The sequence below is a fragment of the Lytechinus variegatus genome, chromosome 11 (assembly GCF_018143015.1).
Source record: "Lytechinus variegatus isolate NC3 chromosome 11, Lvar_3.0, whole genome shotgun sequence".
In the NCBI taxonomy this organism is placed as follows: Eukaryota; Metazoa; Echinodermata; class Echinoidea; order Temnopleuroida; family Toxopneustidae; genus Lytechinus; species Lytechinus variegatus.
Window position 1 is genome coordinate 27,348,434 of NC_054750.1, and position 17,024 is coordinate 27,365,457.

At 36.9% G+C, this 17,024-nt stretch overlaps 1 protein-coding gene across 5 annotated transcripts in view; it reads right to left on the reverse strand.

The window, feature by feature from the left end:
* LOC121423643 (multiple PDZ domain protein-like) overlaps positions 1-13,930 on the reverse strand; it is a 93,062-nt gene extending 79,132 nt beyond the window's left edge. For 3 of the 5 annotated variants that reach the window (XM_041619057.1, XM_041619056.1, XM_041619054.1), the window contains exons 1-5: positions 13,883-13,930; positions 9,715-9,777; positions 8,332-8,974; positions 1,559-1,928; positions 403-552 (exon numbers count right to left, since the gene is read on the reverse strand). In XM_041619057.1, coding sequence (XP_041474991.1) covers positions 403-552; positions 1,559-1,928; positions 8,332-8,974; positions 9,715-9,730 — 1,179 coding nt within the window. In that variant the 5' untranslated portion in view covers positions 9,731-9,777; positions 13,883-13,930. Of the gene's footprint in view, positions 1-402; positions 553-1,558; positions 1,929-8,331; positions 8,975-9,714; positions 9,778-12,856; positions 12,859-13,878 lie in introns of all 5 variants that reach the window. The other 2 variants (XM_041619055.1, XM_041619058.1) reach the window with 2 other exon arrangements.
* Positions 13,931-17,024: the final 3,094 nt, after the last annotated feature.

The window sequence follows — 17,024 nt, forward strand, 5'->3', positions numbered from 1 at the left end:
ACAATTAAAGCTTTTAAAATCAATGTTAATTACCACTACATTATCATAGATCTAGATCTGGTACACTGAAATAAACTCATCTTTGTGAAACCATGAAATCTAAGCTGAAAACCAATAATACTGATGGTAACTAACACAAACAGGCATGTGTGGGACAGCGTATTAATATAGCTTGGAAAATATACCCGACATTTTCTGAAATTCTGTGGCTCTTCTGCTCATTTCTCAGCAATTACATTCTCAGTTAATCGGCTCTTTTTTTTTATTTATACAAGTATACAAATACCTGGGTGGTCATTATATTGGATTCTGTTTGAATTTATTTTGAGATCATTGCCTCAACTGGTACATTTTATTTATCTTCAAGTTGTTGTACAATATAAAACACTGAATTTTGCCTACCTCTTCAGCAGCTCCACCCGGTACGATAGTTTTGACGACGATACCGATATCACGTACACCGACAATACCGAAACCAAGACCAGAACCCTTGTTGTAAAGGTCAATGACCTCGATGTTGGGGGCAAGTGACTGGTCAAGCTCTCCTGAAGCCTATTTATAGAATGAAAGATCAATTCAGATATAAAGATATTGGTTTATGGCATCGTGTCCCCAATTTTTCTCAATGTTGGTTTCAAACCACCTCGATCACAAGAATCCCCGTTAAATTACGGGAACTGTTTTCGGCTAAAAAATACCCATTAATTATTCCTGCATTCACACCGCCCCGAAACATACCCTTCGGGATAAGTTCCTGAAGTTACGAGCATGCGCATAGTATGGTCTGATAAGCAGGCAAGGCGCGAGATTCAAAATCACTAGCCCAGCAGTACTCACAGCTCCCGCGCCCAACGACACGCTGGGCTAAAAGTTCCCGTAATTTGCTTTCACATCGCCAAAATACCTGCGACCTTGGAAAAATCCCCGCGAAAGTTCTCGTAATTTCGCCAAGTACCTACTATTTAGCGGGTATTTTCTTTCGGGGAGATTACGCGTAGTTTGCTTTCACATTACCAAAATACCTGGTATTTTCTGATCGGGGTAAATTTCCCGATCAGAGAATACCTGGAACTGACGAACTTCGAGGCGGTCTGAAACCACCTAATGTTTACTTCATGAACTGCTCAAGCCATGATAACTTCAGCACTACAACCTTTTATATGAACTAGAACACAAAACTAAATATTATGAAAATAAAGCAAATAAAAGGGGGTTGGGATTACACAATTTAATAGCCCTTCTTGTCCAACAACCCCTTGTTTCTGAAATAAATTTGTGAATTCATTAGAATTTGTTAACAAATGCGAAAAGTATTTTAATACAAGTTTTAATTTCAATAAAAAAATCTGATTATTCACATCATTTGTAGAGTACAATGCAGAATACATACAGTATATAATTATTAAGATCTGTATAAAACATTCAAAGGCGCAAACTCATTTAACAGAGTGTGTAATCAACTGTCTCATGGAAAATGTTCTTTATTGAAGATAAACATGAAGATAATTAAGTTTATTATTCCTAAATCGAGGTTTTGAAAACTGAGAGAGTATCTCACCTGTCCTTGACCATAATCATCTGGTTCTTGATCTAGCTGCATCATCAACTCCTGATTGGTTCCTGGAGATGCCACGCCCCCTGCCACACCCATCATGGCTGCCTGCATACCAGGCTCTTCCATCCCCAGGCCACGCTCCCCCATCCCACTAAGGTCATTCTGCTCGTGGGCCACCGTTGAACGACCGGGCGGGCTCGAGGACTCCGCCTTGGACGGGGTGGGGATGTGGAGCCCCCCTCGGGCCACGATCAGGTGGACCTTGTCTTTGACCTTCTGGAGCATCCCAATGGCTTGTTTGTGGGACACACTGGAGTCAACGAGAGCACCGTTGATGGCTAGAATCTGGTCACTCTCTTGGAGATTGCCGTCTCTACAGTAAGGAAGATGAGGAAAATGGACATACATTTACAAACATTGCATTGAAGTTGTAAACATTTACCTACACATCGGGGCCACAGAACTGGGTCGGGGGGGGGGGGGGGGGAAGGTGCAGCCAACCCCACTTTTTTAATGAATGTGTACAAAGACAAAGATATAAGAATAACCATTTGACCCCCCCCACTTTCAAAGCTGTTCCGCAGCCCCTGCACTTTGTGCAGATTAAATTGACAAAACAAACAATACATGTATCTATAGATTTGTATCAATTACTAATATTTTTACTGTCTTTTATAAAGCCTGTCATGATCCGATCATCATCATCATCACTAAAATTGCAGTTTCTGTTTGGACTCAAAAAATCATACTCCTAATGAGTTAAAAAACAATGATTCACAAATGAAGTTAAATTCAGGATTAAAGACATGACAACGGATTATAACAGTCTTTCCATACTTCTTTTCAAGTGTTGAGAATTTAAGGAAAACTGGAATGATCTTATTAATCTGCCTCTTTCAAAGCGAGATTGTGGAAACCTTTTATGACTTGATTTCCTCTACAGTGGAATCAAGAATCAGTGATGAAAAAATATTTTGCACATGTGAGGATATTTGGTTTGACTAAAAAGATTTACTTCAAATCACATGGTGAACATATTAATACAGATGCAGCATGCTTAAATTGAATTAACATCAAAATGATGTTTGGTTTAGAAAAAAGAGAAAATGATTTAGTAATCATAACAATGATGATAAATTAATAGCAATACGGTAAAAAAAGAGACAAATACGGAGGAGGGGGAGGTGAAAAAGAAAAATAGCAATAATGATAACAATACGGAAAATAAATTACAAACTGTTCAAATGTTAAATTGAAACATGCAGATCTCACATTACTGGTTGCCTTGACCTCGCATGAACCCTGATACAGAAGAATCTCAACCATCAATATTAGAAACTGATGAACCTTTTAAAGCCCACACACCCTAACTACTAACTATTGTACATGTAGGCAAGCTGCAACTAGACCACACAAACCGGGGATAATAACTTCAGATTTCCAACTCCAAACTAAATACCCCACAATGCTGGATGCTTCTTTTAATGAAACTTTGAACAAATCTTAACAGGATACCACGTTTACGGGCCCTAATTAGAAGTTATTGGACGGAGCGGCGATGCGCATCTGGTCGGTAATTAAGTTCGTTTTGGCGGGCCGTGACCCCCCATAAATAGCGAGACTGTCCTGATTCATACAGTGATGACAGACAACGACATCCAGGGCTAATCCCATCCATGAATAACGAGTATATCAGCGATAATGAGAATTAATGTACAATGTCAAAGCCTTAGGAACCGCTTCTCCTCAAATGAAGGGATTAAAAACACACACCCTGTCCTTAAAACAGCGATATGAATGGCAATGACATCTAGATTCAATTGATGCAGATACAATTAAAGATAATGGAGTTTAATACTTCTAGATAAAATTCGAAAGAAATTGCTTTTCAAGGAATTCAAATGTATTTTAAAATGTACTTTTTTAACTGCATGCAATTCTTAATCCTTCCAATTAACGATGAATTGTATTCATTGTACTGTAAATGGTCCTTTTAAGTTAATTACTATTATTTCAAAAGGTTTTGCATGGAGGTAGCATACAAGCATAGTCCTACATAGACATCTGAATGGCTTTATAACTTGTACATGTATGAAGAATTAAAAAAAAAATATTGAGGTTTGATGAAACTAAAGGTCTGTGGAAAAAACAACATGTAACATTACAAATCCTTTTTTTTAAACAATTAGGAAAATTACTTTGTAAAAATCAAGTTCATTCAATTGATAGAATGCAGCATGACTCATGTGATGTCATAAAATTGAAATTTCTCCTAAAAAAATATGAATTTGGATAAACATCTATTCTTCATTTCTTCTCAAATTTCTTTTGTCTGTTGTATAAATAAAAATAGTGAATAATTTGAGGTTAGACTGAACCTCTAGCACAGTCTCCAATTTTTTGTCTTTTTCCTACATGTAGCCACCCCCCCCCCCCCGCAGAAAATGCTAAGAATAAGAATGTAAATTTGATAATTATCCCATGATTTACAGTACATAGATCTCCATGTACATCCTGTTCATGTTCTGAATGTACTGGGCCCCGTCTTACAAGGATTTGCGATTAATCCGATCAACAACAACTATGGAAAGCCAGCAACGTCAACACCTAAACTAACTGTTTGTTCAAAATATTTCCGAACTATGCTGTATAGTCATTGTTTTCTTGAAAATTTAGTGTGCTTCTCTTTGTTTACAAAGGACTTAGTGCAAATTTTCTGAACAAAATATTATAACATTGTTGGATTTCCATAAAGTTGAGATTTATTGGATCAATCGTATCTCTTTGTAAGGACCCTCCCTGTTCTCAAGTACTGAATTAGTCTTGTAGAATTTTGAGCTTTGTAAAGTTCAATGTGCATGTACCTGTTTACAAACAAGATCTTGAATTCTTGCCTTCCTTCTACACTACATGTACATTCCTTTATGACAAAATTTTTACATTTTTACAACTTCCAAAACCTGTCTAAGAAAGTACATCTACAGTGTGTCCCACAAAAAAAGGAAACCAAGATTCCCAGTTATTTCTTTAACAGAACCAAATGATTGTCTTTCATTTACATCATCATAAATTTTAATTTTTCTTCATTTTGATACCAAATACATGAATGATAATTCAGGTATAAATGAGCAAGGAGAGTTTGTGGAGATCTAATGTCAAAATCAAGTTGCGCAGAACATTTGGGTCAAGATTGGTTCAAGAATCAAGATACTACGACCTTGAGCAAGAAAGGGATGGCTTAATTACATCTTTTGTATAATTTTCATTATATTTCTTTCACTAGTCCAGGCTATAAAACGAGAGTGGGTGCTGATTGCCCGATTCACATGTAAATTCAAAATAATTTTCATTTATTATAATTTATAGGGCTATATAATATTTACTTCCACATTAGGGCGATTGCAGAAATTTAGGGGATATTTCTTTCATTTTAAGGGGTAGGCCTACTTTTTAATAGGGGTAATAACTTGTACATGTAGTTTAATATCCAGTAAAGGCAAATATCATTATTCTGGGCTAGAGTATTGATTTTTATTTTAATTTTAATATTCTTTGTGACAGATCTTGGGGCGGCTTCAGAAAGAATGGTCGCTCCAAATCATGCATTTAGGGGAATTTTAGGGGCTATTTGGGCTCTCATGAGGGCAAAATCGCCCGTCGCCCTCGTGTGTTTCCCACGCTCAAATGTATATTTTCTTTTAACACGTTATCTAAATCTTGATGTTCACACTTTATAAAATCTAATAAAATAGTCTTCCTTTACTGACAAGCAAATTACAAAGTTTGAAGTTGATCCATATGCACATGTACACGTGAGCCATTACAAGACAATTCTACAATATGAGAGATTCCTGAGATGAATACTAACAGTAACAGCTGAGCTTGAATGTTGAAAAGATTGACCTCAATCGACTTTATAATCTGTGACCTAATAACTCAAAATCTAATAAGTTTATCTAGATGCATATCAGTACCATATCTTGAAGAACTCAAAACCAATTCATATACCATACATGTACATGTACATGTATGACCAGGCAAACATCTGTAATTGATTCATTAATTTCTATTTTTGTTGAATTAAAAATAATAATCTATAAATTCAATGGAAAAAATCACTTGCTAGTGTTGCTCAGACAATCTTTCTCATTGAATATATCAAGAAAAATTAGGTGAATATGATAAACTGCAAACAACAGATCACATCTCCAATAACCTCCTTCCACTGAAGAAAGAGAAGTACCGGTATGAATGATTTTAGGAACAAAACACAATTTCCTTTGCCTAAAGGTACAAACATAGTTTTATCCCCTAGTGTCTGTACAAAATTTACATGTAGTAGCACATATTAGACATGTTTATTACCCTATACAGTGTAGATTGAGCAGTCTCTTGATGTAAAACATTTTAATACATTTTTATATTCAACTTCAAGTATTGTGTATCCCCAAATTTGCTATCATGTTTGAATGTGATACAATGTGCAATGTCTTCCAGGTTCGTTCTTTATTTTCTCTTCTCCTTTTCCTCCTCTTCTCTCTTTCCTCCTTTTAATTCTTTCTTTCTTCCTTCTTCTTCGTTTGACCCCTTTCTTTTTTTTATACTCCCTCTCCCCTCCTCTTTCTTTTTCTCTTCTTTTTTTTCTTCTGATCTTCTTTTTCTCCTTCTTCATATTCATCTTCTTCTTCTCCTCCTTCTACTTCTTTTTTTTTTCTTCTTCTTCTTCTCTTCCGCCTTCCCATTCCAATTGCCTATTTACTATCCTAATTTATTCTAAACTACATGTAGCTGGTTCAACCATTCAAGTCATTCATGCATCCGTTTTAAGAAATACGGTTCTGGTTGCTTCCCCCCCCCCCTGTTTCATGTGAGTATCTTGTAAACTTTGAATAGATATTCTTTTTTCCATTCCCTGCTGCTTTTTCATATCCCATTTTCCCTTTTTTCCGTTATATTATATTCCTCCTTCCTCGCACGTCTTCCCTGGTCTTTCTTTATTCATATTGATTATTTCCCTGTTGATATTAATGTAGTCATCCAGTGTATATTGTTACATATTTCTCACTAGCTTTTATTTTAAGTGTTCAATTGATATGGAATTGTGTATTTAATTGTACCACTTTCAACTGTCAATAATCCAACTGTCATGGTTGCAATGAGTAATAAATAAATAAACCAAGGCTTTATAGACAATGATGCCAAGCTTTATTACTGTAGTTTCAATGGCATCTTTTAAAATGATCACAAGGGAATGAAACTACATGTAATATCATATTTGAAAATAAGGAATAATATAGGGAGGGATTGTTATGATTAAATGAAAACACAAGGGAGGCGAACCAATCCATCTCTTTTCCCCGAGGTATAAACATCAAGCAACTGTAATTAACACATAAATGTTAACCCTCTTAAATTTCAAAAACCTTCATGACAGAAACTGGGTAATAGTTGGAATAGTCACATATTATTATATCCTAACGACCACAATGTTCATGTACATTGGAATTGTAGGCCTACATACATGTACATGTATATCTTCTGTACTGTATAATGTAAGCCCCGATACAAGCAAAGTTACATTTTTTTGACAATTCCCTAATAAATGCATTGCAAAGTAGTGTAAGTACATATATGTGCATTAGATGTAATAAAACTTTTTAAATCATACCCACAAACCCCTCCCCCCCCGCAAAAAAAAATGTTCTCAAAATGTATATGTTCGTAACATAACTTTAGGAAAGTTTAGGGGCAGCTGTACATGTATTTAATAACGAACAAAAGTAGAAACAGACTTTTTATACAGATTCTATATATTCTCATATAAAAAAGTACAAATGGGAGAGGGGTTGCACGATGCTAAGTTAGATTGTCAGACATACACATGTAGAGGTGTTGTGACTCAATGGATATGGAATTTTAACCATGTATGTCACGGATTCAAATTCCACTTTATACTATCACTCATACCCTTTGGCAATACATTTACCTACATATGTACAGCCCCGGAAAAATATTACAAAATCCATTCCCTGATGGGAAAGCCATTTTCAGGTAAAAGGATAACTCTCATGATCATCTAATGACCCCTGGTCTAATCAGAATGGCAGCAGCACAAAGTCAGGTGATTTCATTTGCTGCTTCAAAGAATTTTCACATTCTAGTTTTAATAGGTGAACAAAACAACCCAGAATTCTACTTGAAAAACAAAGGTACACGTATGGTATCAACTGGTTGTTGGTCAGCCATGATTATGCAATTGACAGATTAAGCATTTTACTTAAATTTAATAGAGTTACAGGAGTCCTGTAAGCTTCCTTGCAATCATAAAAAGACAATACGACAGGGAATGCAGGAAATCTGCAAAAGTATGCAGTGCCTTTATAACAGGTCCAGAGAGAATTTGTGCATTCCCCAAGGCTTTGCCATCATGCAAGGATTAGTGATAATCAGAAGCTTGAAGGATTCATGTGTGGAAGATGAGGCTCCGATATGCAATTAACAGACAGACATTACTTAGAGTTAGAGGAGTCCTGTAAGCTTCCTTGCAATCATACAAAAACATTACCACAGGGAATGCAGGAAAGCTCCTGCAAAAGTATGAAGTGCCTTATAACAGGTTCAAAGAGAATTTCTGACATTCCCCATGGCTTTGCCGTCATGCAAGGATTAGTGACAACCAGAAGCTTGAAGGATTCATGTGTGGAAGACGAGGCTCTGACTTTTGGTAAGATGCCTTACGGATTTGGGCATAATATCGAACAATTGAATTCACTTACCTTGCTGCAACACCATTCTTCTGTATCTGCTGCACAAAGATCCCCAACTCTCCTTGATTCTCGCTCTTGAGTCCTACCACACTGAATCCAAGCCCTCGACCTTCAGACTTCAACAATTCTATGCTCAACACCTCTCTACCGAGGGCTAGTTCTCTCAGAGCCTGTTCTAAGTCTTCATTAGCTTTTTCGAGAGGAATGGATCTACTCTTCATCAGTTCATCCTGGTCGTCTGAATCATCTTCATCGTCACTCTGAGGAAGTGGAGCGGAAGCAACGGGCGCAACGTTATTCTTCTTGATGACACCCTCATCCCCTTCGAACACCTTATTCTCAAAGGCGTACGGATGCTGAGGACCAATCGAGACTCGGTATGGCTGCTCAGGTTCCTGGTCAGAATCCAGATCAGGCACAACCAGCTGTCCTTCACGGGTGAAGCTGAAGTCCTCAACAGTTTGTCCTGGAGGACCATTTTCAAGATGGTGTTTGAGCTCCCGTACAGACTGCTGAAGGTTGAGGAGGTGTCTGAAGGAAGGACTGGCTAGGAGGTCTATCATAGAGGCAAACTGTTCACCTAGTTCAGGTTCTCCTGCTGCCATCAGTCGCCCCTGGAGACCCTGCAGGACACTCACTGCTCTCTGTGTGTCTGGGAAAAACAATTCATGAAGAAAAATAGGATGATGTAATGGAAGGGTTAACTATAAAACCGGAAATAACTCAAATATTGGGCATTGTGAGGTTTAGGTTCCAGAACCTAGTTCAACCTACACAAATTCTTAAAGCCATAGTATGACATCATTCAACATCACAAATTTTTTGATTTTTTAAAAAGTAATTTACTGTAAGGCCTTCACTCTCTACATATACATGTATATGTTTCTTTATTGGGAAAGAGCAGGGATTAATTTTCCAGGTATCACATTGCAATTTGTCCCACATTTTTAATGAATACACAATTTCCCTTGTGTAGCTATTATTTTTAAATTTGACTGTAATTAAAGAACATAGTTGAAAGCTTTTTCTCTAACAACCAGAAATGCCTATCAAATTTGAGAAGTAAAATTATTCCCTTAAGTGCACATTTTTTTCTTTCTCTTTTTTTCATATTCTAGAAGAACATTTCATAACAAATTAATTTAAGGACCCTGGGAGCCGTTCTTAACTTAGTCTATGAAGTTCTCGAATAAACTGTTAGAGATAGTGACAGATCTTATTATCCGCTAACCACTTCATAAAACCCAAGGAGGACAACCTGAACACATAAGTTCATGACATCTTCGAACTATGAATTCATATCCTTATTTTATTTGTAATGCAGCATCATTATAGATAATATTTTGCTTTAAATAGATTTTTTTTTAAAATTCAGTTTGTCTGTTCACTCACCTGCCACAACGGCCATCTTTGCTTAGTTTCTTGTTCAATTTTATTATATGATCAATTGTGAATCTAGAAGAAAAAACAAACAATGAAATATAATTAACACTGTGTTTGACATTTTCTATTAAAATATTGGGTGATCTCAACTTCGGTGTTGGGGTTAGAACTTAAAGGTAGCACGATTCAGATTGTACCAGTCCTTAGCTTCAATACATTGCGTGAGTTCATAAAATTGATGCAAATCAAAGATTATTCAGCGCTGGGTGCCAATGCGGCTCTACCAGGCTGCTAGCCTATCTGATATGCACCGGGCTATAGTGGGCAGACTGGCGGGCGAGGGCGAAGCCCGAGCGCCTATCATCACCGGTAAAGTCATCAATATGCATATACATGTATGGTTATCATATGTGTGACATACTTTTTATTATGCATCATTCATGAGATAACCCTTACGTGTATATGGTGATGAACTGTATTTTTTGACAATTCAAATATCATCGCAGTCTACGTCACGTTCAAGCCTCGTCGCTTATTGGTTCATGTTCGCGGACAGTAATGAATATTTATATTGAAGCTTAGTTGGGGTTCGTAGAATTTCTACGAACGGAACAAGGTAAATAACCAGTGATGATAGGCGCTCGGGCTGTGCCCTCACTTGACGGACTCGGGCTTCGCCCTCGCCTGTCAGTAGTTTGTCCACTAGCCCGACACATATCAGAAAGGCTACCAGGCTGCATGTACTGTTGACCTAGGGTCCAGGAGGTTGGAAAAAAATTTTGCCTGCATATTTCTGTGCGAAATTTTGACCGTATTTTGGTGAATTCTTGCCATATCGTTTTCATTTTTTTAAGCATTCCCACTCACATAGCACTGTTGCTGCATACGCCTGCGATTTACCCCAAATTTAGAAATTTGACCTGTTCACTACAACTGATAGATGGCGCACCATGCACCATATTGTGAATCCACTGAATTGCGATTCCTGCGCATGTGACTGATTCCTGTTTGGCCATTTCATGCATTGAAAAGATTGAACACTGATCTATTCATTTTTTTTTGGGGGGGGAGAGAAATTTTTAGTGGGCCACTGCCTGAACCTCATGTTAGTAGATTACATGTGTTGACTTGTCTTTCTGTTAAAGGGGAATCCAGCCTTGGCCATAAAATGTTGTGTTGGGAAGGATAAAAATAAATTAAACAGAATGGTGAAAGATTGAAAGAAATCGGACAAGCAATAAGAAAGTTATAGCTGCTTTAGAATAGAGATCATTAATACTATGTAGATTTCAAATTGGCAACTGGGTAGGTAAATTATGACAAGGGGCAAGGACAACTTTCCCATAGGCCATGTACTTTATTATCAGGGATTTGTGGTTTTCTCCTAAGTTCCCATTCCCCTGGGGCAGTAATCTAAATATAACCCATGTAGTATATTGTTTTATGTCCTCATGAAAGAAAAATATAATTTGAAATAAAACTTTTGGGAAAAATTACATTTTAGCCATAATATGTATTGGAGTACATGGAAGAGTAGTCCTTGCCTTACATCACTATGAAATCCCATATGCGGCCAATTTGAAATCTCCATGGGTATAGTGATTACCAATATTTACAACTTTTAAAAATTCATATCTTTCTTTTTGTTTGTCCAATATTGTTCAAACTTTCACCTATCAACTTGTCTGATTTTTCTTTTCCTTATAAAAACAAGTTTTTATTTGGGTTGGATTCCCCTTTAATGCCCACAATAATTACATTGATTACTATGGCATATGGACAAGATTGACTTGACCTGAATTTTGCCAGGACCTCTAGGTGCAGTACACTCGGTGAACATCCTACTCTTTGACAAATAGTGTATTGCAATTGGTTTTAACGTGCATACATGTAGGTTGTGACTCTTTCCATACACGGGACCAACGTTTGCGTCCTTTCCGATCATGGTGTTTTCAAATTGCATTCACACCAGGTGGGTGTTTCATAAACTGTTCGTAAGTTAAGAGCGACTTTAACGGTCAAGTCCACCTCAGAAAAATACAGAGATGCCAAGTTCAAAGACCAGCTATGCGTGATATTTTCTGTGAATCTGAGTGAGATCACAGACATTGTGTACAATGTATATGGGGATAGGCTGTGATAGTTGCGTGAGACAGAGATTTGAGGGGATGAACAAGAGTCCAAAATGCTTGAGTCTCACGCATAATGTGTGAGACTTGGTAGCTCTGAAAATATTGATTTGAATCAATAGCGAAAAATCAAGGCACAATGCTGAAAATTTCATTAAAATCAGATGTAAAATAAGAAAGTTATGACATTTCAAAGTTTGGCTTATTTCTAACAAAATAGTTATATGAACGAGCCAGTTACATCTAAATGAGGGAGTCAATGATGTCACTCACTACTTCTTTTGTTTTTTATTAAGTTTGAATAATACAGTATTTCAATTTTTACGAATTTGACAATTAGGACCTCCTTGCCTGAAGCACAAAATGTTAAAATAATGGAATTCAGGGAGGAATGAAACCGTATTTCACATGACAATGACATGAAAATCAAAATATTTCATAATTCAAACAATAAAAAACAAAAGAAATAGTGAGTGACATCATCGACTCTCTCATTTGGATGTAACTGGCTCATTCATACAACTATTTTGTTAAAAATAAGCGAAACTTTGAAATGTCATAACTTTCTTTTTTTACATCCGGTTTTGATGAAATTTTCAGTATTATGCTTGTTATATTTTTTTCTTTTTATTCAAATTAATTTTTTGTTGGGGTGGACTTGTCCTTTAAGAATGACTGGTAATCCTTTCTTGTGGTAAACGGTATGTACTGAAATGGTCATTGGTGATGGTTTAGCGCGTAAGGTTCGCTCTTAACTTACAAACAGCTTTATGAAATGGCCCCCTGCACTGAATCAGAGGTGAGGAACGCTTACACACAACACTATACATGTAGCATCAGATTTTTTGTTAGACGCGTTTCAGTATGAGCAGGACTCAAACCCCTCACATTTATGAGATCTACAATCCTATCTGAAACATGCACTCTAACAGACTAGCCCCCTGCCTGGGCCCCAGGTATTAGTCATGGTGAGGTCCCCTTTGAATGGGAGTGTTTCATAAAGCTGTTCGTCAGTTACGAACAACTTACGAACGCCCGGTGATACTTTCTTGGGTGCTAATCAGATTCACATTTAATTACATGTAGCTGAAGAAGGTACATGTATCACCAGTTGTGCGTAAAGTTCATTTTTTCTTAAGTAAATAATGTGGTTTGGTAATGAATCTGATGTATAACATCGACTATGGAAAGCCCCCCCCCCACGCCGCGAAACTGTAACACCTACAAATAATTTATTACATGCCCCTTAAAAAGTGGCCTTGGTGCCCTCTGCTGCCTGGCCTCAGTGAAAAAGTGCCCCTCAAAAAAGTGGCCTTGCCCCCGCCAAATCCTATTTCGAGGCCTGAAAGTAAAACTAAAAGAAGACCTATGCGACGACAAACTTACATGTGTAATGTACATAAAACGATATTCATTGAAGAATCCAATTCAAAATGGTGGAAAAATTCATGAATTTCGGGCAACAGCCTCAAAAAGACCCCTTTCTTATCAAAATCGCTGAATCATGGAAAAAGTGAATGTGTGCGCAAACATGGGGCACCATCTTTTTCTTTTTGTTAAATCTGAAAATTGACTGGCCAAGCCTTTTTCGAAATCCAAGAAAATATTTCTCTCAATCAAATTTATATGAGATTTTGGCACACTAATAAGTCATACAAATACAAGGAACATAAAAATCACCTTATTTTTTGGTAAAATAAAAAAGTCATGATTAATTTTTAGTTGAATTGTTAGTTGCGCAGATCTAGATCTACATGTATTGCTGAGGCCGCTGAGCTCTGAGTCTGACAGCTCAAACGTGAGCTCGGTACCGCACCGGTCATGGCAGGGAAGAGCAGCGTCAGTCACGAGCCAGTCTCAGTCTCACTCGTCTCAGGCTGGGCAAAGTCGAGACATGCCTATTCCAGAATTACTGGAAATTTTAAATTACTGTACGGTAATAATGAATCCTCCCGATCTCCTTATTGAAATTGAAATAGTCACATGCGACAAGAAGCCGGATTTGATGTAAAATTACATAGTAATTGATAATTAAATTTAATACTCACCGCATCAGGAATGTATGGGCGGGACCGACGCAATAATAATGTTTACGACGAGCGCACAGCGCGCGCGGCGCGCTTACCGGTATAGAGATGTGAAAGTTCACTGCTCTACACTGACAAAAAGTTAATTGTAAATATAGCAGAAAAAATAGTAAAACATTTGTAATGGAACGTTTGAGGAATCCATCAAAGATTTAAAAAGTTATTAGAAGTTTAATTTTTAGATTTGTGTCGTTATATACGAACAGCTCCCCATGTATCATGACTTAAAAAAGATCAAAATGTCATTTTCTATAAAAAAAAAAACTGTAAAGCTTGCAATCAACTCTCATTAATGCAAGCTTATCCAAAATCAGTCAAAAGTCTGTTCAAAAAGTAATCCCTGACTAAAAGTTATTTTTTGTTGGAAAAATACGAGAAAAAATGATAATAAAAAAATATTCGTGAGGGTTTGAGAAAAGCCATCAACGATTAAAGGGATGGTCCAGGCTGGAAATATTTACATCTCCATATAAATAGGGGGAGTGAAATTCACACTGAACAAAATGCTGAAAATTTGTTCAAAATCGGATCACAAATAACGAAGTTATTGAATTTTAAAGATTTGCATTATTCCAGTCAAACAGTTCTATGCATGTCTTTATGAATATTCATTAGGTGGGCTGATATGATGTCATGTCCCCACTTGTTCTTTTGTATTTTCTCATATGAAATTCAAAAAATTTCTACCAAGAACTAGAACAATTGGATTGACAACTGATCAAGTGCATTAGTTATTTATTGCCGCAACTTATTTCATCATAATCATGATAATGGAGACACATCGTTAACCCATGTATGAAAAATTGAAACATTTATGATTTCATGTAATAACATAACAAAAAGGAAAGTTGGGATGTGACATCATCAGCCCATCTAATGAATATTCATATATAGCGATGTGCATATAACTCTTTTCACAAAATATTGATAAACTTTATTTGTCATCCAATTTTGATGAAATTTTCAGCATTTTGCTCTGTGAATTTTACTCTATTTATTTAACCTGGAACTCCTTTTCAGAAAGTGTGAGAATTTCAAGTTTGAGATCTGTGAGGTTTCATACGAGCAGCTTGCCTGCCCCATATATTACGTAATATGCAATCGATAAAATTAAATTTTTAATGGTTCATGATGATAATAGAACAGTTTCTCAACGCCCGATCTATAGGCCTGCAAGAACGCAGTATCCCTATGCGAAAAAAAATCACAACGAGATGTTGATTTTACTATATTTTTATTTTGTTACACGTTCATTGCAAAAAAATGGGGGGGGGGGGCAGGGGACGGGGCTGAAACCCCCTCAGCCCATGAAGCCCTTGCCTCATAATATAATTAATATATAGTATATTTTGTGGTTGCCGGTTAATCTGTGCTCTGCCAGTTTCATTATTTTTTTTGTACTTCTTTATTTCCGTGATTTTGTACTCTAAAATCGTGTTTTATTTCAAATTGTGATTTTTCATGATATTTTTTCCAAAAAAAATTGTTAAAAAAAGTTTGATGAGTGAAATAACCCAAATGTAATACATCTTGATGTAATTATATGGTAGGCACAGAGCGCGTACATGTAATGTAATAGATATGAGTACGGGGGGGGGGGGGGAGAGGGAGGCATCGCCCATCGCACGGAGGGGAAGTGTGTCTGCGCTCCAAACTCATATCTTTATCCAAAGATGCCAAGGGTCCTTGATGTAAAAAACAGGTATGTAAAATGTATGAGTTTTATTTACATCGGCTAGACCCTTTTTTCTATATTACATAGCTTGGCCTACAATGCGTTTGTCAAACTGGCATTTTGCAGCTTATGATAAGTTCTGATCCTCTCTCTCTCTCTCTCTCATTCATTCTATTTTTTTTTCATCCTTGTTTTTCATCCATTTCCTTCCCTTTACTGTTATGGTTTAAAATGACTAGAGTTAATGTAGCAGACATCGTTATCATTCTCCGGAATCATTTTCTAAAAGTACGAATCTAGGTGAATGCTTAAACACACTATTTATAAGTAATATTTCGACAAAAAAAATCTCAGGCAGCTCAATGAAAAATACATAGGTTAAAAAAAATACAACCCCGTCTATCCTGACATATCTATAGATGATAACGAATCATTGTGTGTTGATTTAAATATCTCCAGGGTTCAAAGTTTTGCCATCTCCTGGTGAGTTTCTTAACCTTTTTTTTAGCTTCCCAGAGAGTTTAACCTTGGACATGGAAGTAGGCCTACGCGGAATTGAAACTAACAAATGAAGGGATCAATGGAATAGAGGCCAATAGTTCCTCCTTTTTTTTTTCATTCCAAAACGTGATGCGGAAAGAACGATAAAACGTATGCATAGTAAGAGAAATAACAAAAAATAGACAATTTTCGGAACAAAGATCGACTAACGCCCATTATCATTTATAACATTGCACATCACTGTCTGGTCAATCGGGCCTCTTGTGGCATACAGGACCTTCAAAGTAAAAAAAAAAAACAAATGTATTGAAACGGTTGAATTCTATATGCACTGCAGGGGCCACGGAGTGGTCACAAACAGATTGTCATTTTTACGTTTTGTTTACACTTAGTGGGGGGGGGGGCTGAAGCCCCCGAGGCAGCCACCCGATTTTGCGGCCCCTGCACTGCATGTACGGGGGGGGGATATTTTCGCCAACTTAAGTCTGAAGTTTAACCATGTTCTTTTAAAGAACAAAGTTTACGAGCACGAAGCGCGAGCTAAAATTTCTTCAGAGATATAGACCTTGAAAATCGACGTTCTTATCACTTTTGGTAGTAAGAAATATATATATGAATAAACAGTAATATAGCGAGCGCAACGGGCGAGTTGATTTTTTAGATTGAGACCTAGAACGGAACAAAGTATACGAGCACGAAGCGCGAGCTAAAATTTCTTCAGAGATATAGACCTTGAAAATCGACGTTCTTATCACTTTTGGTAATAAGAAATATATATATAAATAAACAGTAATATAGCGAGCGCGAAGGGCGAGTTGATTTTTTAGATTGAGAACTAAGAACGGAAAACTTTCCGCCCCCTTTCTGCCGCCTATGGTGTCAGCTCATTTCTACCTCCAAGATTAAACGCTTTTGGGGGGAGGGGAG